The following is a 24543-nucleotide window of genomic DNA, read 5'->3' as shown; positions in this document are numbered from 1 at the left end:
ACTACTAGAAAACACTTCTCACATACAGCTGCTGACTCGGTAGAAAACACTTCTCACATACACCCGCTGACTCGGTTTCTTAAAGCTAAAGATTTGATGTGCTCTCATATTAAGAGAGCATTAAAGAGTCACTAAGCTTAATTTAAATAGTGTGAAGTGACTTCCCATCATCCTGAATGAGCCTCCCAAGTATAGGGAAACACAATAATCTTCGGGTTGCAAAAGAAACAAACACAAATATAACTAAATCCCAGTAACAAATGGGGGTTCAGTACAAAGCCTGTCATTGTACAACATGCAGAAGCACTGTAATTTGGAAGATGTTTAATCTTCTTTTTCCCTTTGCCATTAGACAGTGTTGTATTTAATATTGAAAGTACGTGCCTCTGATGGCCTCACTGGTGGTAGGACAATTTAAAACTATATGAAATTGAACAGAATTAATGTGATTGGTTACAGAATTAATAAACTCTTTTTTACTACATACAAAGGGCTTCTCTAAAAATCTTTAATAGCTTGATATGTTACACAATAGATTAACAAACACATGGCCAAGAATATCCGTTATAGAAGGGCCGATATAAACCTGCAGGCCATATAAAGTCTTGCTATACATGAAAATAAATAAAAACCAGGGCATCAAATTCTCTCAAATCCTTTTATTGTCATTTTCCTTGTGTGTGACATAGTTCCATACATGTGATCACAAAATAGTGTGACATAGATAGGGTTCTTCTTTCCATATGTCATTGAGGAATAATGGTTATAAAATATTACTATGAACATACAACCTTAAACTCGTAACATTCCTTAAAATATTGGCATTTTACTAGATTTTTAGAATACTACATATAAATACAAGACATCAGAAGTACTTCTGAAATCTTTGTTTGGACACCAGCAGAGAGGGAGCAGTAAAGATATGAGAATTCTGCTAGGTGTCCACAATGGACGGTAGTCCTGTGGTGAAAAAAGAAAAGTTAAGGCCATTTCCGGCTGTCATTGGCAACATGTAGACAGCTGAACCCTGAACATAATGCCTCATTTAAGCCTGATTTACGTCGTACACCAGGGTTGTGCACTTATAGCCTATCTACAGTAAAAGCTCCCAATGTGCTGTGAGCTTCTAGAGCTGATATTGTCAGCAGGCGACACTTTTACTCGCGATCTGTTCTGACAAAAATAACAGATCCTGAGCAACGCATTGTTAGCTTGAAGATCAGTTCTTGTCGGCAAGCAACACAGTCATGCGACGGCATATACATTTGAGTTTAATTTAGGTCTGACATTTAAAAAAATGGACACCTCATTCTGGGTTAAGAGGTACAGATTACTGACTCTTTGACCTTTGGAGGGATATGAGCAATAACTCAACTGAAAACCTGACTCCAAGAAATCCTTGTGCACTTGTGGATATTGGTGAACATCTCAAGTGTCCCAACTAAGCAGTGTGGTGACACTGTAGCTCCACCTACACTACCAAGTGGCATATGCAATGTTTTCTACTACATACAGGTTAAATACAGGTTACTGCCAAAAACTAAACAAGAAAAAGCGAACATCAACAAAGGAGACGGTATCTCAATGTGCTTGGCATAAATTCTACAAGCGTCTAGGGGTCTTGTGGAGGAATACAACAGGAAAGGTTCCACCATCTGTTGGGTTGATGATGGAAACGGGAAAACCATCACGATTCCAGATTTCCCATAAGTGTTCATTCAAGTTGAGATCTGATCTGGTGAATACATACAAGCTACACATTGCGGTCATGCAGAAAACACCGTTCAGCAACAGCGCATTCCCTTGGGGATGTGAATCTAACTAGAATAGAACAGGCCAAAAGGGAGGACTAATTGGCTTTGCCAGAAGAATGTACCCCACTGCCTAGTCTCACGTAGCCAGAAAACTATTCCACAATCTCTAAATGCTATATGGAAGCATTTGGAAATTGTGGGAGGCAACAGTCTGGCCATACGAGACCACCCGCCTAACACAGGGACATAAATAAAACGACATTTGAGGCTGGGCAGAACTACTCTGAAAATCAGTAGTCAGTTCAACTTCATTACATCAACTGGCACACACCAAGCCCCTCTAGCATACGTACATGCTATAGCAAGTTAACAGAATCCACATTCTTTACAGTATTCAGGTCAGGTTTTTGTAATAATAGGTACAAGATGTCCATGGTCCTGCACAGGGACCATAGAATACTTCCAAACTACATGGACATTCGTTGTGGGGAAAAGAAAAAAAAAGGGGAAAAAAAAGAAAAACGTGCTTTATCAAAGAAAAAGATAGATCTGACAGCAGACTTGCTAATGACACTTTCACTGAAACATTCTTTTACACAAATACACTCTCTAGTATGCATACAGTCATTCACTAACTCTCACCCATGAAAATAATGACATTGGGAAATTCTGCAATTTCTAAGTAAAAATCTCTTCCAAATTGAGATAAAACTAAAATCTGCTTCCAAATAAATCCAAATTTTACATATATCCAAGAAGACATGCATATATTCAAAATATGTTAAAGGAGAATATTTGTTTTGTATACTTATATTGCCTCTTTATAATTGTGTTACAATGTGTGTATGTACATAGTTTTTTTCTGACATTGTGTACAATTGCAACATTTAATGTTGCAGAGAAATGGCTCCAATACCGTGTTGTTCACGATCAAATCAAAAGTGAACATACAACAACCAACCATGTTTAGTACAGGTCTGCCTCGTTGTCATGACAAAATGCACATGGTCAAAATTGCTTTTGGTTTCCCAACAGAATCTTCTGTTGGGGCACATCAGAGGATGAGGTGCTGATCCTAGTTCAGCAGCCATTCAGGTCTGCCTTTTGGATATAGTGACAAGACAATGCATACTGCGTAAATGGCTCTAAACCCACATGCCAAAGGCTTATGGTTGCAATGACTGAATGCATCTTAACCACATTCACCCTGGTCAGTGGTGTCCCCAGTTTGGGCATAGGCGAAGATGTACTATTTGGATAACCGGGATTAAGTGGTTATACTGGTGTATGGACAACCTTCTGCTTCTTATGGACAATGCCCATGTGTCATTAAACGTGGTAAGGGTATAAAAGGCACCTCAAATGGTCTTGTCCTTTGAGACGATGAGTAAATATATTAGCAATAAGTGTGGACAAGACTGAAGACAATGAGTAAATAGTAAATAGTGTGTACTAGCTTTAAGTGTGGACAAGACTGAGTGGAGAGGATGAGTAAATAAGTGTGGACAAGACAAAGACGAGAATAAAAAGACCATCTTGTGTCGGGAGACCTGGCTATGACGACATACTGATATCACACCCAGAAGCATCTGAAGGTGTTCTTTCACCAAGTGTGAAATTTCAGTTCAAAATCAGTTTGGTGAACGACTGAGTACAATTTAGGCTTATAAGCCAGGGATGGATTGTCAGAAGAATAAAACCAGTCAGAAGAAGCATGACCAGAAAGTTGGTATATTATCGGTGCAATAATCTGAAGGGAGTGGGGGGGGGGGGGGGAGTGAGGGCATGTAGATTGATATTAGGGTCTTCGTTGGCCCTTGTATTGCATTAATGATATGAGGTTACTTCTAGAGATGAGGCATGGTGTCTGAACAGGTTGAAAACCTTCAGCTCTACAAGAAACTACCAAGATAATAGGAAACCCTGAAGCATTGAGCCACTATCTCCAGATCATGAATTCAGATTTGTTCATACTGGGCTCCAGTTGGAGATCTGGCAACCGCTTCTGACGGCCAACAAACCATTCAGCGCCCACCAAGTGACTGAAAGAAAGCTCCACTTTCTGCATAATCAACTCAGAAGAGACCATTCTGCTTCACCATAGTAGTAGGTCAAGATGATCACCAAAAGGATGCACCCAAATGTACTGGGGTCCTTCACATACTCTGCCGTTTCCTTTATTTTGGTGATTGCTTGTGTGTTATTGTTCTTTAAAGAGGCAGCCGGGAGGCCAGATGGGTAGACGATGTGATCCTGAGGAATATGAAATATGAGCGACCATGTGTGAACCCATAATGGCCGTGTTGCTGTGTGTTTGCGTGTGACGCTTGTCTAGAACGGTGTGTAGTCTACAGGGTACATGATAGGAAGCCAGTTCTCAGTGAAGGTGGCACAGTGCGTCCATCCAAGATGACGCATCAACTGGAAAATAAAAAAGGCAAGTGAGAGGAAGTGATGTTAAGAGTCTGCATCTAGAATTAGCATTTTATGTTTGTTTCTTCGCTGGTATGGTTAAGTTACTGCAACAAGCAACTAAAACAAAAGACACATTTAGAGATACAGTAAAAGAGGGGGGAAAAAAGAGAGGAAAGGGTAGTAATTTCTGCTTCATACCTGAATGCAGTTCTTCATGTTTTCTTTGCTGGGCTTGTCCTCGACTGTCTTGGAGGCGTATTTCAAGGCTCGTCCATACATCTTAGTAGCCAGAGCATGCTTATAGGAAAATGTCAAGACCTGAACAGTGAAGAGACCAGACCAACAAACCCATAAGCCACTATAGCATGGTTCTTCAGAATGAGTTAGTATGGACATGTGGCTGACCACGCAAGACAGACATTCATGTCATGATTCATATCTTTAAAAAATGGCTAAACTCGACAGTGGGGTGATAAACTGTCCATCGCAGAGAGGGCTGGGATTATAAACCAGTAACCACGTAAATGAGCTGTGACCGGGTAGTAAACACATAGCAACCATTTGTCAGTGACACAGGACTCCAGTTCATTTTGACAGAAATTAACTGGTGTCCTTCATGGACCGTGTTTCCCACACATATGCTTTATGAGGGTGGGCCGCCCACGTATATTAATCCCAACAACTGAAATTGGTCGGGATGGCAAACTCCTACAAACTCCTACAGAACAAGTGAAATTGGAAGTGATGAAGAAGTGAGCACATACAATTGGAATTTGAAAACAACTGAAACTGATAAATGGGTACTCTCTCCTGATTGGCTGAAATTAGTGACCCACCTGATAAAGTATTATCTGTTTAACTAAGAGGTGGAGAGATGGAGACACCTGTTATATACTATAGCAACAATTACTATCAGAATATAGAGCTTTCATGTTTTAACAATAAAACGTTTTGATTTAGTAAAAGAATATATATCAATAACTTAAGCCTACTCAAAAAAATATATTTCTTTTGTCAAGCACGACACATTTTTGCCAAAGTATAATCATTAATAAATAATTGAATTCTGTTTATGTGAGGTTGTTTTTTTTTTACCTTGGTGTCAGTCAGCTCCGCCCACTTCTGCACCTCCCAGAATGTGTCTGTGAGGGCTTTGGTAACAGATTCCTGGGTCTCGTCAGAGCTGCTGCCCACCGGTTCCCCCTCTGTCTCCGTCTCTGTCTCTGGCGGCGCCGGTCCTCCTGAGCCCTCAGCGCTGGCCCCATCCTGGGGCTCAGGGGGAAGCAGGAGCTGGTCAGCCAGAGCACAGCCCTTCCTGCACAACGCATCCAGCAGCGAGGACTTCTGCTTCTCCATGTCACTGCAACACAGCAATGCCAGTGTCAGCCCCAACTCTATAACCCTGGTCTTAGTGAATGCATTTTCCCCATTGACTTGAATGGGGAAAATTCAAATGGCGAAACTGACGTCACGGCAACCACACGTGCAATTTCCAATTGCATCTTTCTAGTTATTATCGTTTATCGTGGTAAAAAACACTCACAATAATCGTATGGTGGAGATTTAAATTTATCGTGAAATTAGCCTCCGCCAAGCTGCATATCCGGCACCGTTTAACCCTCTATGATTGGTAAAAATGGACCTGGAAGTAACGTACAAGATAGTTACTTCTGTATCCGTTTCTGTTGCGACACGTTTTGAGCTTGTAGATTAGCTATTTTTTTCAAAATGTTCCACCCCAGGATAATAGATGTTGATGATATTTTGATTATCGTGATAATATAATAAATGACTATTTCTTTGGTCACAATAATCGTGACATGAAATTGTCATATCGTCCCATCCCTAGTCTGCATGTAAAACGTACTCGTCTCATCAGCCAGTTCAAAACGATTCAACAAACCGGTGGGTACCTCTTGATAGACGCAGCGTCCGGCCGGGGGTCCGTCTTCATGGTGAGGTAGACGGCCAGGGCCGTCTGGTCGATGTTGGACATTACTATGTCAGCGGCTGACACTACCTCAGGAAGACGTTTTAAACGCTCCTGCAGAGAAACAGTAGGCTAGTGTTAAAGAGATCAAACAAGGAGGAAATTTTAGCACAACTTCAGTCATAAATGATCGATACAACACATTTTTTGCCTGTCTTACTTTAAATTAAAGTACTTGAAGTACGGAAGGTGAGTGCTGGCGTCATTCTCTTTAGAGCAGGGGGTCCGGGACCCCTAGGGGGGTCCTTAAGAGTTACTACAGGGGGGCTGCCAAATCCTTGTGTGATAGGATAATTATTTTAAATTAACAACTTGAACCCTCACATCCCTATTCCAAGGAGAACTTGAATCCAACATACACTGATGACAATGCTGTCAAACAAGTCTATAAATCTATCTATGAAATCGAGGAAAATCTTCATCACACATTTATACAATATGTAGAGGGGGTCCCTGCTTCATCTCTCTCTCAGCTAAGGGGTCCTTGGCCTGAAAACATTGAAGACCCCTGCTTTAGAGCTAGAGAAATGTCAGCACAAATGTAGTGTGTGTGTGTTATAAACCTTTTCCAAGTCCAACTGATGCAGTCTTTGCACATGCAGAGGGAGGTAAGAGGAATGTGTGTCCTTCAGTTCATCGTAGAGGGAGCTGCATTCCAACCTGAGGACCACAGAGATACCACCGGATAAAGAATGGCTCAGACACAAACACAGCTAGAAACACAGGACAGGACATGTAAAAGAGAAGAGAATTCTCACTTGGTCATCCACTGAATCTTCAGGTCTCTCAGAGCCTCCGAGTACTCCTCTTTCACATCCTTCTCTTTCTCCACCTCCTTGTCTTTCTCCTTCCCCCCATTCTTGGCCTTGTTGGGCGCAGGGATCAAGTGGTAGACAACTGGAACAATGTCCTGCGCGAACACACACACAAAAAATACTGTGGTCAAAACAAATGAATATCCAAGCATCTATGCACAAACCACAGTCCTTTTTTTTATCTCTATTTACGTATAGCAATTGAGATTCAGAATATGCCAGCACACATGGAGGTAGAACAGATGAAGTGCTAACTATCATTGTCATTAGAGAAACATTCTAAATTGTCAAATTTGATTCTTAAAAGTTGTGCCATTTTGCTGACCACCAGAAAACACATTGCACCTTTTTAATGGTTACATGGTCTTTACATCATTAAGAGAGATATAACAAGTCCATCATCTCCCCAGGGTGATTTCCCCTCTAAAGCCAGGTGGTGGCAGAGCATACGATGCTCTGTGTTGAACAGTGAATGCTAGCTCATCCAGTACCTTTTTAAACTTTCCTTGTCGTTTTGCAGAAGCCTGCCCCTGGTGGTCAGAATAACACACAGTAAGGAATAGAAAGACACAAACACACCATAAGGATTCTCTTCATTTATCTTTCGTCCCATCAAGTGGATCATCATCTATTCACCTACCTTTCAAATGTTTTACAGTTTACCATATCCCCATATTTATGTGCTCATATTGGCCATTGCGGCTGAGATTGAATGACTATATGCCCTCCTGTGGCCATGTGTCACAGGTTTTACCTCTCTATGCACTCTGCCACAAAGGTCAATTCTGCACCTCTGGTGCCACCACAGTAGTTCCAACACTAGTAGTAAAATCTTGAAACACATAATTGGTAGCAGTGTGACAGACAGACAGACAGACAGACAGACAGACAGACAGACAGACACATAGAACCATCATGTCTTTGTAGAATAGTCAATACAATGTTGTAAGAAACTTAAGCATCCCTATTCTGGGTAACATTTACCAAAAACAGCCCATCTGCAAGCTCAAAGCGCGTTGCGTTTGCAACACGTTGTGAGCTTGTAGATCGGATATCTTTGGCAAAGAGATTTAGTGTAGAGAGGGACAAAAGAGCAGTCCAAGTACAAACCAAACTCCGGACAAGTCTACCACATATAAAAACGATTTAATGGTTAATGGGAATGACTTTGCAATGGCTACTTGAGAAACTGCCAGAAGCACAAAATAGCAACTGTTGGACAGCGCTTTTACACAGCCCATTGCTTTGGTTTCTTTGAAGCAGGCAAGTGAGACAAAGCAGAGATAAGTAGATTAAACAAATTCAAATATTTGGTACGATGGACGTAATCAAATAATTGCAAGTTGTAATAAGCATTTGCAACCCTTGAAATAGAGCAAATGTGGTGGTTGTTAGTTTTGATGTCTTCATTTAAAGTGATATTTCACTTTGACTTGATTGACATTTCATTAAAATGTGCTGGTTTTGGCACACAAATCCCCCTTCAAGTGTAAGGATCATACATTTTGAGACTTCTACAAGCAACTTTACAGAAATAAAAGCCTCACATAGCTTATAATAGTCAGACCTGGCAACACTGCATGTTATTTCCTCTAACCTAGCACAACATGGCTTATATTATCAGACCTGGCAACTGCATGTTGTTAATTTCTCCACCCCACACAGTAGGCTAGGTTGCTTGCTAACAGACACAAACTGCACATGTAGCCATAAGCCCCTTTCCACTGCAAGTTGGAAACAGAACTTTCAGGAACCTGAACATATTTTTTATTTATTTTTTGTTCTGGTTTTGTTTCCATTGCATACGGCCCGGTTCCAGACAAGGTTCCTGGAACCTTTTTTAGGTCCTGCTCCTGAGGTAGAACTAAACTTTAGTTCTGGGAACCTATGGGAGGGGCCAGCAGCGCTGCTGGTCTTTTTTTGGGACCTTCCCGGTTAGTTCTGGTTATATGGAAATGTAAGCAGAACTTGGTCCCGGGAACTTCACAGGTTCTTGAAAGTTCTTGTTTCTGGAAAGTTCTGGTTCTGGGTTGGCCCTACAGTGGAAATGGGGCTACAGACAACCACAAACCACACCACTCTAAAATCAATTTGTTTTTAAATTAATCTTGAGAAATGTACAGCTAAGCTGTAATGATGTATGGGACAACAAGTAAACTTCTGTTCCATAATACAATAGTGCCTGTGGGTCGCGACGCTTGTTTGCACTCGGTGCGCAGACTGAGAGCGGTTTCTCCATCCAATCATAGATTTTGGATTTTAAGGGGCGGCGGCCGGCCTCTCTTTAATGCATTAGGGAAACACTGCTGGTGGTGACTGGACTGGAGTAGTATTTCTTGAAAGTCAAGTGTTGAATATATACAGTATTCCATTGACTACGTGTTCAGGTCACCAGCATTGATGCCAGTGTGAAATATCACTTTAAGATCCAGTGAATTATGGTGGATACAATTAACAGAATAAGTTAAGAGTATGATGAGATCTGACAGAGGTGATGATGGGATCCTTAAACGTGACACCGTCCGCAAAGATACGGACAGGGCAGGAATATAATGTAACAAGAAGATAACATAACATTGAACCCAAGCCCCAGCTGTAATGGAAAAAAGGAGTATAGAACATAAAGAGTGGAAACCAATAAAAGCCTTTGGAGGGCAGAGATTTACACTTACGGCTTTCTTGCCAAATTCACCCTTGGGCACAACAAGAGAACCCGTCATATAGCATCCTGGACACGTGCCCTTAGGGATCCTGCAGGAATGGAAATGACAGATGAGTGAGATTAAAAAGAGGGAGACAACAGGGGAATAGAATAGGACAGAGTTAGACACATCCAAAATCTCATTAATGGGTCGTTCATAGGGGTGTAACGATACATTTTAACAATGATACGATACGCATCAAGATACATGGTTAATGATACGATACATGGAGGACATTGGTTAATTCATGGCGATATGATTCGATTCAATGATTTAAAATCGATATAGTAACTATTTAGCAAAGAAATTGAATCTGTGTAAAACGTGTAAAAATAATTTATTATTATGGAGGTAAACAGTGTGATTATCTAGCAAATACATGGACATTATATTTCAACACATATGGACAAACCCACCTTGACATGAACACAGAGATTACACACATTTATCGATAGACCAAGAGTAGCTATATGGAATGGAAAACTTAAGTAATTAGACCCCTCTTTTTCATTTTCCCTCTTAAAATTGCTAAATACAAGGCACGAATACTTAGTTTCCATACAATCAATTATTTGCATTGCAAAACGATTCGATACCGATTACCACATTTTAAAACGATACGATACAAAGCCAAAACGGTACGATATTTTGCTTTTGCAAACAATATAGTAGATTATTGCAAATTAAAATCGATGTTTTCAATTCAGTTACTATATCGTTACACCCCTAGTCGTTCATCTCAATCCCCCCCCATTAAAACCCTTCAGAGAGATGTTTTTTGCCATGCCAATGACGTCATGACACATTTGAGTATGGCACTTATGTTGCAAGGCTCTCTATGCAATGGGTCCCGGGACCCCAGGAGTGGTCTTTTACAGTAGATGGGTCCCAGGGACATTCTATGTCATGACAATTCATTTTGAACAAAGTGCAGCATTTAACTTGTGTTTGATCTTACATGGTTATACAGGTTACATTACGTTTGTGTAGGCCCAAATAGCACCAAAATAAGGACATAGCTAAATTAATTACTTTGGTGGCATTATAATATGGTGACATTTTACACCAATATAACAACAATCACTATGTTTTTAATTGACAAGAAAATTACAATTTGGTGACTGCCCATGGCAAAGAGACAGGACAAAGTCCTACTGTACCAGCATCACTGCACTTAAAATAAGCCCAGCTACGGTGAATCTACGTAAACGATTCAGAGGTAAATCTAAAAGAATCACCTCTAGTCAACTCTCCACTTACTTGTCATCTGGCAGGGCTGTGACGTAGAAGGGCTGAGTGGCCCCTGGATTCAGGGTGATAGAGTTGGCCTTCTTCTTGGACATGAGGGCAGCGCGGTGGGTCTCATAAATGTCCAGACTCAGTGTGGTGGACAGACGGTGGGAGACCACAAATGGCAGGTCCTTGAGGCGCTCCAGTTCACTGGACTGCTCGTGACGCACCTGCAGTCGCAACGTGTAATCACCCTTCTCTAGCTTCAGAGAGTACTGAGAGAGAGACAGCATTGAGCTTGTTAGGATCAAGTTACTCTAGAAGTTAAAGAAGTGTGTCATCTTTCCAAATGTGCCTGTTCTCAGACTTTAAAGTAAACAGCTGGTGCAAATGCACATTGTCAAAAGTTAATTCACATACTTGAACGAAGACATAACTTTATCTGAGCCTAAGTCATGTGTCAGCCAAGAAAGGGACATTTGCATTGTCCTAAAGGTTGAGGTTGTACCTGGTGTGGGTAGGCATCCCCTGAGCCCAGTAGCCTCTTGTTCTGGTCAAAGAGCATCCAGAGCTGACTGTCAAACTCAGACTCATAGAGTAGCTCACAGAGCATGGGACAGCTAGGCGTAACCTCACCACTCTTGGGCTGAAAACAGAGAGATGGAAATTAAATTACACAAAAGAAGAAAATCCCACCGTTTGCCTAGTATGCATGTGATGTGCCAACATTACCTGGTGAAAGCTGTAGGTGAGCACGATCTCATACAGCTGTCTATTGTTAGGGAGAACATCCCGCAATCCTAAGGCTTTAATCTTAGAATTTATAGGTCTATGAAAACAGACAGAACACATAGTTAGCATTAGTATGATACAGTACATAGCAAGACAATCTGTGTGTGTGTGTGTGTGTGTGTGTGTGTGTGTGTGTGTGTGTGTGTGTGTGTGTGTGTGTGTGTGTGTGTGTGTGTGTGTGTATAGTTTCAATGTACATATTATTTTTCTTGTTATACTACTGCTAAACTGATGATAGATTCTTGGTTTACCAACTATCCTAGATTACTATCGCTATGCATTTGATGTATTACCATGTGCTGTCCTTGCTTATTGTAAATCGCTCTGGATTAGGCGCGTCTGCTAAATGCTTAGATCAAGGGTCTTCAACAGGGGGTCCGTGACCCCTAGGGGGTCCTCAGAGTTACTACAGGGGGTCCTCCAAATAGTTGTGTAATAGAAACTTTATTTCTCCTTTTTTATATCAACCACTTGAACCCTAGCGTCCATATTCTGAGAACTTTAGCCAAAAATAGCAGATCTACAAGCTCACAACGCCGTGAGCTTATAGATCTGCTATTTTCGGCAAAGAGGTTTGGTTTAGAGGGAGGAAAAGAGCAGACTAAATACAGAGTGAAAGGTCAAGTTTATTAAGTATTAACGGTTCAAGTGCATCTGAAAACACAAATTGACATGAATCCAAAATACACTGATGTTGTCAAACGATGAAACTACAGTATATGGAATCTATGAAAAGGCTGTGAGGGTCCTTGCTTCATCTCTCTCTCTCAACTAAGGGGTCCTTGGCCTGAAAACATTGAGGACCCCTGGCCTAGATTGTATATTGATTGTAAATTGTGTGTGTGTGTGTGTGTGTGTGTGTGTGTGTGTGTGTGTGTGTGTGTGTGTGTGTGTGTGTGTGTGTGTGTGTGTGTGTGTGTGTGTGTGTGTGTGTGTGTGTGCGTGCGTTACCTGAGGGGCTGGACCCAGGACTTTAGGGTAATGCTAGGGGAAACATCCTCATATCTCAGAGGAGAAGACACCTCAAAGCTTGTCACACCTTCTGATGCATTCTGGGAGGAGGAAGGCAAACATGGGATTACAGACAACACCTGTGTTAAGCATTAATTCACTGTGTTCGTGCACTGCTGTGTTCATGCACTGCTTACTATATGCATGGGAGAGGGAGACGTGTTGAGGCCATGGAAGGAGATGCTGTAGTCGACTGTGACATCACCGAGGCTTGCCCACCAGCGTGCGATGCACAACTCTACTATCTTACCTGACTGCAAGGAGAGAGAACACATACAGTACACTTATTTCAATCATTCAATCAGTGGATAAACCCCTTGAGATGCACCATCTACTGTTTAAAGGGGTCCAACATTACTTTGCTCGCAACACCTTTCAAACCATCATCAAATAAGTACATTTAAATGGCTTGCCCTGCAATGTCATAAATAATATGAAACAATACTGAGTGTATATACAGTATAAGTATATACAGTAAATTCATGTACCAGCACAGGGAAAGCCTCGGTCAACGAGCCCCTCTCCAGTAGCGAAGAGAACTTGTAAAATTCATTGGCTCTATAGGCTTTCTGCTTGACCAGGTGCACTGCATGAAGAACAAACTTAGAAGACACGTCCCCAGAGTGAGAGGTCAATGTGATCTCTGCAAGACAGAGACAGAGACAGAGGTAGGAGATGAGTGACAAAAATATATATATACTTTTAAAATGTACGGTAAGACAGCAGAACAAAGGGAGTCAAGTAAACAAGTAGAGGTGAGTAAAAAACAAAACACATGACCAAAGGCAAGACAAGACACTAAACAGTACTTATCCTGCAACAGGTCAGGTACCTGACGGTTACCCTTCAACCTTCAAATCCAAATCATCAGACAATGTAAACAATGACACGTACATACTGCGTGTATGCACGTTCTCGCACGTGGCTATATTATAGAAACGAACCTGACCACTGACTATTGTTGAAGGCTGCTATCTTGTGTTAAAAGCATTTAACACACTTTTAGATTGAGTGACTGTCTGTAGACTATTTACTGCATGTAATCACGGGTAACAGGCGGATAATGGTTCCACTTTTTGACAGAAGGGTCTGGTTTGTATTTTGATATAATCACAGGTGACGGGTTGGTTTACGGATCTAATTATTGACGGGCGAAATTGGACCCATGTAGGACCCTGTCTTGTTTTGGGCATGTATGTGAAGATGTTCAACATTTTTTAAATGTTATTGTGAGTTGTACTGTATATTGTGAGTTGTAGATTGTTGATTGTTGATCTATAAGCTCGCCATATGTTGTGATACATTGAGTTGTGAGCTTGTAGATCTGCTATTTCATACCATAAATAAAACGAATAGATTGTTGAAATGGAGATACAAGGTAGGTAGACACAAACCTGCCCAGGAGGCTCCCTGAGGAACAGTGAGGAAGTGGCGTCTGATCTGCCCTGGTCTGAAGTGGACGTCTGTGAAACATACCTCCTGGTTACGACTGTCAGCCACTCTGCCAGAGGGAAGAAGACACAGCGGTCACACAGAGACCACCTCAACAACACCCTATCTATCCTATCTATCTATCTATCTAGCTATCTATAGATATCACCCTATCTATCTATCTATCTATCTACCCTGAAAGAAAGACACCTGGCAAAGCAGTGTGGGTACTCACTTGGTTGGAATGATGACGGTGATGGGGACTCTGAACAAAGGACCAGAGGTGGGAGCAGCAGTATCGTAACCACACACCTAACCATACACATAAGACATTCAACATCAACACAAGGGATGCCAACAAACTGAACAAGATGGTAATAATTATAATAATAGCATAATATACGGTACATATATTAATTCATATATTCATTGTTGATAGACTGCACAGTTTATTACCCGGATACTAACTGTTGAAGGCCTGTTGTTGATACTGTACATAATATAAATTACTGTTGATAGGCTGCACAAAGCACATATAATCATTTATTGTAATCCAACTTTATTTTGTATTTTATTGATGAATATCTGATTGCCAGAATCTAATTCAAACTAACCAGCTTAACGCTTCATTGTGTCGATAAAACGCTAAGAAAAGTGAAGTGTCTGGCATCGTGTCACCGATTTCCACTGAAAATAGCATGTAGCCTGTCACTTTATAATTGCTATTGTGAACGCAGCACAAGTGACCTTTCATCTTTATCTTGGCTCTTGACTCTAACCTGTTCCTGAAACACCTGAATAGTCCCGGATTATCTTACTCAATAATTTCACATCATCACACGTGAAAAAACAACTTTATCATGTCAACTCCTCATCATCCCTCATACCTCTGTATGATGCAGTCCCTCTCTCAGTCCCACGGGGTCAATGCGGACATTGACATGACGACACTGGTTCATGAGCTCTAGATGGGAAGGACACTGGACCCAGGACGCGGAGCACGTAAGGGCCAAGTGTAACTGAAGGGATATTCGCTCAGAGTTGTCTGGAGTAGATTAGTAGAGAAAAGAGAGAGCAATAGGAGAGGCAAGAATGTCTGGTCAACACCTAAATACAGTTTAGGACTGCAACTATTGATCACGATCACGTTTTCGATCAATCGAACAGCGTGTTTTCTTCATTCGTTTATTTTTATATTAAAAGAAAATGGAACAGATTCTTTTATGAATCGATAACTTAATTTCAGCCTATTTTATACCTCGTTGTACAAAGGTGTATTGTGACTAATAGTAAAAATAGCCACAATACAATCTCACAACACATCCCAGACACGTGAGCTTGTAGATTGGACTTTTTTTGTGACATTTTTACATTTTGAAAGAAAAGAAAAATACAATTCTTTTTAATTATTATTTTATATTGTTTACGTGGTGTCATGGCGGATCGGATCGATGCTTTTCAACATGTGTTTTATAAGCGAGCATCTATTGCCATCTTCGCTTCTAAAGTCTTGTTTTGAGATAATGGACATTAAAGATGAGATCCCCCGTCTGCCTCAATGTTATGGGATTACTATTTTGTGCTCGTGGATCCGTGATGATGATAAATCAGCGACGGAGATCGGCTCGGAACCTTCCGCCATTGTACCCGGTAGGATAACCGCCCTTACAGTAATATATTACTTTTCGCGAGATATCTCGGGAATGGCACTCGAGATACTCGAGTACATTTCGCGAGATATCTCGGGAATGGCACTAAATCGGTTAACTGTTGCACCCCTAAAGCAATTCTGGACTGTCTGTACTATGTTGTGTTTGAGCGTGTGCATACCTGCGTTCTCAGGGAAGATGGGTTCGATGCCCACTCCGTGATCCGAGGGTGCCACAACTTGGGCAGGGTCCCTGAGGTAGATGCCCCTCTGGGTTCCCACAGTTACAGAGAAGCCCAGGGTGCTTGTGGGTAAAGAGGCATGTTGAGTGAGGTAGTCTAATGCCCTGTCCACCTGACAGAAATGAAGACCACACAATAAAGCAAGGACGTTATACGGAAAGTAACAAAAAAGGCAGTGAAAGGGAAACCAAGTTATGCTGCATTAATAATAGAATGAAATTCATAACAAATTGAGAATATGGCCCATGATGACACCCATAGTTCAGCTACCTGGATGATTCCGTGTCCCTGTGCAAACACCTCGATGTCTTGCACCTTCTGAGCTGTGTTCTCCAATGCTCTCCTCACAGCAGGAACAGATGGAAGGATCCCGTTCTGCTTCAGACCTGCATCACGTGAATGGTAAATGGTGCATTTATATAGCGCCTTTATCCAAGGCGCTTTACAGAGATTGTGCATTGCATTCACCCATTCACACACACATTCATACACCGATGGTGGAGGAAACCATGCATTGCACCGACCAGCTCACCGGAAGCAACTAGGGGTTCAGAGTCTTGCTTAAGGACTCTTCGACACCAACTCTGGGGGAGCCCGGGATCGAACTGGGAACCCTTCGGGAACCTCCGTGTTCTAATGACGGTTTCTCTACCCCTGAGCCACTACCGTCCCACGTACATGTGCACATATTAGCGACGCAAACAAATTACAGCGAGGAACGAAGGAACACAATCCTGCACAAACACTCACATAATAATATACATACACACAATCTTATCCCACTGCATGTGAAAACCCCACAACCCACACACCTGAGAGCACAAGTGCGATGCCTCCACAGGCGTTAGGAGATGACATGGACGTTCCGTTCATCAGCTGTGTACCGCGGAGTGTCCAGTTGGGTACGGATGCGATGGCCCCTCCAGGGGCACTGATGCTGACTCCGAGGGCCCCGTCTGTACTGGGGCCCCTGGAGGACCAGGTGTACTGGTTTGGAGGCAGCTTCTCCCTTAGCGAGTACTCCGCCACCATCATGTCTGGGGTCACATAAGCTCCTACACCTGTGGATAGTTAGATAGATGGTTATTTGTGTGCTACTATGGAAACTTGGTCTAATTTCCACTCTGGAACGAGTACATATATTAAATTAATCTAATAACGAGGGGGTTCCACCACGCCTCAAGCCAAATTCAGGCTCGTCCGGTGCATCTCAGGAGGTCATGACCTGATGAAGATCTAATATTGTAGGCTAATCAGTTCCTATAACAATACTTTACTGATGAAGTCAGGCATGTACACAGCTCAACTAGTGTGATATGCATGCACGTATGTGTGTACCTATTACACTGCTGGTGGTTCCTCCAGGACAGCCAACAGTGGAGAGACAGGGGCCGTTGTTTCCTGCACTCGATACAAACATCACATTGTGCTTCTGCACAGCCTCTGTTATCACTTCACAGATCCTCCTAGAAGAAAGGATATATATTAATTTGTCACTGCTTGTACCTGTATGAGTAAGTGACAAATGAACCCCTTTGATACATATATACTGCAGACTAAACACAAGATAGACACTTACCCTGAATTGGGCCAGTGTGTGGCTTCACCATAGCTGTAGTTTACCAAGTCACACTTATGGTTGATTACTTCAATCATCTTCAATGAAGATAAGAGACAGAGAGGGAGAAAGTAAATGAAAGAACACAAAAAGACATCAGTGAGCAAGGCAGATGTGTCAATGGCAGAGACGAATTGTTGTTTTTAATATTATTTTTTTTAACTAAGAACTTCTGTCGCATACAGCGCGGATGAGGCCGGTGCCCGTTTCCATGGTACTGAGGCGTGTGTCTCCAATCTTCAGAGCTAGGATTTGGGCACCAGGGGCGACGCCGTTACGCTCCGGCTCTTCTGGGAAGTAGCCAGCCGCGATGCTCGCCACGTGTGTCCCGTGAGCCCCTTGAAAAAATAACACGCAAAAGAAATGATGTTAAATGTCTGCAACACAGGATGAGTTTCTTATGCATTCGAGAGGAGCTGTAAAACAATGAATCTGCATGTTTACACTGGAGATAGCTCACCTCCGCTTGTGACGATGCAGAGTGTGTTTCCCTCATCATAAACATTGATCGAGTAGTTAAGCATCTCGGCACTTCCCAGCGAGGCATACTCCTGAGTTTCTCTGTAGGAGCACAGCACTGTGCACTGGGAAAGCTCGCCTGTCTCTGAGGTATCCACAACAGCCCTGAAGGGTGCATACAACAGTGGAAAATGTACAGGTGAGAATAAACAAGCTCTAGAGCAGAGGTCTTCAAAGAGGTTCCGGGACCCCTAGGGGGTCCTCAGAGTTACTACAGGGGGGCCACCAAATTTTGGGATAGGATCATTCTTTTAAATTAACAACTCTCGCACCCTCACATCCATATTCTGAGGAGAAAAATAGCAAATCTACAAGCTCTCAACGCCTCGCAGCGCGAGGCGTTGAGAGCTTGTAGATCGGCTATTTTCAGCAAATAGGTTTGGTGTAGCGGTAAAAAAGATCAGAACAAGTACAGAGTGAAAGGTCAAGTTAACTAAAAACACGAATCCAACATATCGTAGACTGATGACAGTGCCGTCAAACAAGTCTATGAAATCGATGAAAATCTGCATTACACATTTATAAAATATGTAGAGGGGGTCCCTGCTTCATCCCTAGTCTCTCAGCTAAGGGGTCCCTGGCCTGAAAACTTTGAAGACCCCTGCTCTAGAGGTAAAAGATAATCACTTTGTCTCAGAAACAAGACTGCAAGCATATTTTGTTTTTGTTTTTTCATAGAAGAGCATAACCAGGCAGAAGAGGGATCGGGAGGGGGGCCTAATGTACTAACCTCCAAGTGATGCCGTCGTGCCAAAGTACACAATCATAGACAGGCCCTGGGTCACTGTACTTCTTCTCTAGAGATGCTAACGCCTCAGCTTGACTCTGAAACTCTTCCTTCTGCAGCTTTTCAATCTAAAGAAGGGAAGCAAATTGTGGCGGAGGGGAGTAGAGAGAGATGAGACCATTTGGGAATAGGATACAATAGAATATGCCTCCAGTTAATGACTGCACAGAATCATTTGCAGTTCAGTGACCTGTGAGGGGGAGGGGTGAGCGAGATCAAACTCTTCCGTCCGGCGGCTGACTTCAGCGAGGGCTGCTCTGTGTGCCGGGTCCCATGTCTTCTCTTTACGCTCTTTCTATTGGTGCAAAGAAACAGCCGCTTACAAGACCATCCAGTGGGTTGACATATTTAGCCCAACTAAAACTCACAGTATACTTGACATTATTGCTGACCCATATTCATCCATTCATTTCACTACAGCAGGGGTCTTCAACAGGGGCTCCTCAGAGTTACTACAGGGGGGGCCGCCAAATCTTTGTATGATAGAAACTTTATTTCTCCTTTTTACGGTAGATTAACCACTTACCCTAGCGCCACATTCTGAGAACTTTAGTCAAAAATAGCAGATCTACAAGCTCACAACGCCTCGCAGCGCGAGGCGTTGTGAGCTTGTAGATTGGCTATTTTTCGGCAAAGAGGATTGGTGTAGAGGGGAAAAAGAGCAGACTAAGTACAGAGTGAAAGGTCAAGTCTTGTCAAATTGTTGTGTTAATGCTTTTTAAGTCGCCCATTGATTTGAAAAGTCTAGCTGAAACTAGATCCTGGAAAAAAGATTGATTCCTTCCCCCATATATTTTTTACAGTATATGGCAGAGCTGTCAACAAATGTCTCTGTCTGTCTGGAACTAGTCTCGCAAACTGCCGGACCGGTCAAAGCAGCATCAACTTCTTGTGCACACCGGCAGGAGGTCAATGCCATTATGCAGTTTTATTTTTAACATATGTATTGACAAGACATCAAAAAGAAATCTGCTCAGGAGACATTAATTGCAAGTACTTTCACTCCATTTAATTGCAAGTACTTTCACTCCATTTCTTCACATTCTTCAAAAGGTGGGTCATCATTAATTCATAGCCACATGTGCTAGCTGTGGTTACCACTTGCAACTTTAAAGCTAAATGTAGTCAGGTGTACTTTGATTCAGGTATCAGGGAAAATTGGGGTAATGAGCTGTATTGGGCTGTAGATAATGAGATATAGAGCAGATAGTATATATGGATAGCGTTGTTGTTTTTTTAATACTTTATTGAATCGTAGCCAATGTTTTGTGATATTGCCAGATTCTTGCCAATACATAGCCCTTATTGACACAGGGCACAGGCATATGTTCTTTTTTTAATTTCTGTACAGTATAACTAATCTTACAGAGACTTCAAACTTGCTTTGGATTGTTAATCCAACACACTAAATGGTCCATTAAATACAGGCTATTAAATACAATTTATATTGTAAGAACGTTAATAATCTATTTACATGTAGTAGTTTTCTTCTATCATTCATATCTACCATAACAAATATGAATGAATGAAATGCCCTCCTACCTGTATTCTCTCTTTCAGTGCTTTAGGGAAGAACTCATAGCCATTTTTAACTCCAATGCGATACTTCCCTGATGGATTGACCCAGGAAGGAGGGATCTGGGGGATGAACATATTAATAACAGAGCAAATGAGTAAGTCAGAGAGACAGAGAGAGAGAGAGAGAGAGAGAGAGAGAGAGAGAGAGAGAGAGAGAGAGAGAGAGAGAGAGAGAGAGAGAGAGAGAGATTAAAACAGGAGACAATTACAAAGAGGCAGAATGTAAGAGAAGCAGCTTATATTTCCAATCCTCTGAATTTGCAGCAATATGCTGTACATACAGTATATCTATGAAAGTACAATAAAATGATCAATTAAAATCATCAGGCTCCTTCCCGTCAAGCAAAGGCTTAAGGACTTCCTAGCATCTTAAGCATTTAAGCAACCGCAGTAACTGAATCGGTTGACATTTTGATGTATCTGTTGTTTTCTTTATCAATAAGGAAAGAGGACTGCAGACCTTAAGTGTTCTACCAGAGAGACCAGCGACTGTTCCGTCTTTTGGCTCCACCGATGTGGCCATGTTCACGTCCCCGCTTCCTGTCGTGTCAATGATGTCAATGATCTTTGGCTTGCCTTCAGTTGTGGTCTAAAGGAAGGAATACAAGATAATGAGCTGCAAACAACTGAAAGTATGTGAGGAACACTGAAGTGGATGTGTTTAATACATTATAGCACAGCAATTGTATTAATAATAACTAGAACTGCACTCTGTCGAGGTGCCAACTTGCGCCTCACGCTCAAGCAGGCCACACATCGCCTACTTGTGCACAAGCAGAGCGCGCCACGAGGTGTGCGCTGCTGGCCTCATGTCAAGAATCAATGTATTATTAACTGTCGCCTATTGGATGTGATTACACGTATTGGAATGGAGACACTAAAGCAGGGGTTTTCAAAGTGGGTGACGGGGCACCCTGGGGTGCCGTGACGGCAGTCCAGGGGTGCCGCAAGATAATTTTATAATATTCCAAATTTATTTGGACACTTAAAAAAAATATATTTAGTATAATTTTAGACTTGAAGTACAAAGTTATTTTCAGACAGTTCTAACCAAAATGGCTATTATCACAATGTTTTCCTCGCTACATGATTGCTAAAATATGCCATAAATATAAGTGAAAATTATGAATATAATGTAGGGGTGCCTCGGATGCAAAAAATATGTATGGGTGCCCTGAGCCAAAAAGGTTTGGGAACCCCTGCACTAAAGGACTGTCATTTGAGCAAGAGATTATTATTTTCAGCTCACCCTTAAGTTAAGTCAACCCTCACCCATCACAAGTTGACAGTGAGCCAAATGTGACTTGGCAGTTGGCTGTCATGTGTCCAGCTCACCTAAGCAAACATCATTATGCACCTATAAAGGAGTTTCAACAACATGCTGTGTGCTTGGTAACAGTGGTAGGGACGACTAGGGAGCTAGATGACAGACTGCTGATACTAATGACAACTACAAAGTAACTGGTTGAATCTCGATATACTACAACTCTATGGTTGAAAATCCTGTATTCTCCCAAATTATTCACACAATGTTACCCAACTCCCCTGCTAGAGTAAAGCTCAACCTGCAGCCCAGACATATAAACAGACACAATCCTTGGTTCGTGCCAGTTTCGTGTGGCATTAACCCAAATACAGGTGTTGTTGTTTTTGCTTGCCACCCATGACAATGTCAGGGTCAACGTTAGGTCTGTGGTTCTCAAACTTTTTCATGTCAAGGGACCCCCAAATTGACACTTATTAGCCCACGGACCCCCATTTGAAAAGACATGCCACTGATGCCAGGGACCTCCATAGGGGAAGATTTTTACGGCAAATGGAACAATTTGTTTTTCCCATTTTGTACACTCTCTGCGTTATACAGAACTATAAGGGTCCATTTGGTTCCTAACTATCATTTAGCTGGGATGGGATGGGACCCCCTGAAACCCCCCTTCGAGGACCCCTGGGGGTCCCCGGACCCCACTTTGAGAACCAATGCGTTAGTTTAGCCTAAAGCTAGCCTAGCTCCCCGTGCTAACTGTCTGAATGAGTCAGGCCTATTCCTAGATAACGATACCCAAACCGGTTGTGTTTTTTTTTTACCTGCATGCCAGGAGCCCCGGGGTCCACGCCGGTGTCCAGGACGGCGATAAGGACGCCTCGTCCGTCGTACTCGGGGAAGCGGGTGAGATAAGACGCGGCACCGGTCTCCTTCTTGGGCAGCAGCCCGTGGAAGGGGAACGGTTCCTCGGTGGCGTGAGCAGCCATGATCAACAGTGTAGCGATGAAAACAAAGCTGCGAAATGGGGAAGAGACGGTCCGGTCTGCTCACGCGAGATTTTAGAACGTGAGCGTCTCAACGAGAGGGAGGGAAACACGAGGAGGAGGCTATGGGAGGAGGAGATTCTCTTAAAGGCACGAGACACACTCCTCCTGGTAAACTATACTTTACTTTTACCAGAGCCCTAGAATGGAGAGTTGCGTCACTCCCGTTCACTTCATGGGACCAGGTCTTCTACGCACACATCTATTGGCGTATAGTGACAAACGGCGAACCGGAAGTTTACAAAATGCATTGAAGTCTATGAGGTGTAAAGTGACAATGAACCACGTGACCAGCGCTGTTTCTGACCCCGCGGTGACACCACTCTCTGATTATACTGCTCTGACTTTTACTAAGTAGTAAGTAGTAAAAAAAAAAAAAAAAAAAAATGTATAATATAATATAACCCTTTAACATTTGCTCAATCGCCAACACATTCCATTCAGCAGTGCTGCCTGTCAGCTTGTCAAGACTCAAAACTAGTACACACCAGTGGAAATAAAAGAGAACAAACACTAGATGGTGCTATAACACTACAGTGAGACTACTATGTGCCTTGCTTGATCCTCGATGAACACCTATCACTCTTCATCCAATTCAATTCAATTCAATTGAATGGAGCAAAGGAGCTTTATTGGCATGAGAAAACATACGTTTACATTGCCAAAGCAAGTGTCACAAATAAAATAAAAACAGTTGAAAATAGGGAACATAAATACAGTTGGAGGGGGTAGGCTACAGCATTGTATAAACAGAGCTATGTCGCATTGTGACATTTTATATATATATATATGTTACAGGATGTTTGGGTAACCCAGGACGTTCATTGTAAGAGCGCTCGTTTTGTAGTTCACCACACACTAATCACCACCAGGTGGCGTACGACAGCCATTCACTCATACTCTATGCATTTACTAGTGAAGGCGCTGACGTCACTCGTTTGCGACTATATTTGCGACGTTGTTTACGTAGCCTAGCCTAGCCTAGCCTAGCCTAGCCTAGCTTAGCCATTATCGTGCGCTTGCCCAGGCCTTACGGCCTGGGCAAATATTAATATAACGATTGCGTCCACCACGGCTTCGTAACTCGCGCGGCGCTCCGCCGGCCGCGCGGCCCTGGCCCGCTCTTCGCGGCCACTCGCGCCTACGGCGCTCGGGGGCGAAGAGCAGGACCAAGGACCGCTGGCCTTCGCGCCGCTTGGGGCTTCGTGGATACAGGGGGGCTTCGTAACTCGGTTGGGCTTCGTGTCTGGGGCTCCGCCAGGCTCCGCCTGGAACACGTTGCTGTGGGTGCCCCGGCGCCGCCCCGGCGCCGCCCCGGCACCGCACGGCGAACGCTCCGCGTCTTGAACGTGCTGGTTCTCTATTAGACTATGACATATATATATATATATATATATACAGGGTAGAAAGATTTTGGAACAAATAGCAGTATTATTTTTTCTCAAAATGCATTAAACAAAATGTCAGTTTATCTTTTCTTGTAAAAATCACACCTAGTGTGAAGTGAGCAGCGCTGTTTTTTAGTTAATTTCATGAAGCGCCCCGCTGGCCTATCACAGCGCGTCCTGCGAAGCTTGGCCAATGGGACCGTAGCCTCGCGTAGCCAGGCTTACTCATCTGCGAAGAGAAAAGCCTGGTCAAGATATAAGGCAGAGACCGTTCTAGGATGGGGCTGAATTTTCCCGGAAGTTGTATTTTTTTCAC

General features: G+C 42.6%; 1 protein-coding gene across 2 annotated transcripts; it reads right to left on the bottom strand.

The window, feature by feature from the left end:
• Window positions 1-644: 644 nt before the first annotated feature.
• tpp2 (tripeptidyl peptidase 2) lies at window positions 645-22792 on the bottom strand. 2 transcript variants are annotated; one of them, XM_080729739.1, is made up of 29 exons: window positions 22618-22792; window positions 20993-21121; window positions 20497-20592; window positions 19145-19249; window positions 18898-19022; window positions 18109-18272; window positions 17832-17986; window positions 17610-17686; window positions 17369-17496; window positions 16843-17091; window positions 16301-16416; window positions 15971-16142; window positions 15028-15185; window positions 14376-14452; window positions 14104-14210; window positions 13198-13352; window positions 12847-12963; window positions 12650-12750; window positions 11639-11735; window positions 11415-11552; window positions 10937-11181; window positions 9647-9725; window positions 7466-7504; window positions 6918-7069; window positions 6723-6819; window positions 6083-6213; window positions 5265-5529; window positions 4368-4487; window positions 645-4175 (listed from the first exon to the last, which is right to left on the bottom strand). In XM_080729739.1, the coding sequence occupies exons 1-29, from the start codon at window positions 22780-22782 to the stop codon at window positions 4086-4088; spliced, it is 3849 nt and encodes a 1282-aa protein (XP_080585865.1). In that variant the 5' UTR covers window positions 22783-22792; the 3' UTR covers window positions 645-4085. The 2 variants fall into 2 exon arrangements, with proteins under 2 accessions (XP_080585865.1, XP_080585866.1); XM_080729740.1 differs by lacking the exon at window positions 7466-7504.
• Window positions 22793-24543: the final 1751 nt, after the last annotated feature.

This window comes from Nannobrachium achirus, assembly GCF_963921795.1.
Source record: "Nannobrachium achirus genome assembly, chromosome: 7".
In the NCBI taxonomy this organism is placed as follows: Eukaryota; Metazoa; Chordata; class Actinopteri; order Myctophiformes; family Myctophidae; genus Nannobrachium; species Nannobrachium achirus.
This window is presented reverse-complemented; position numbering and strand designations above follow the sequence as displayed.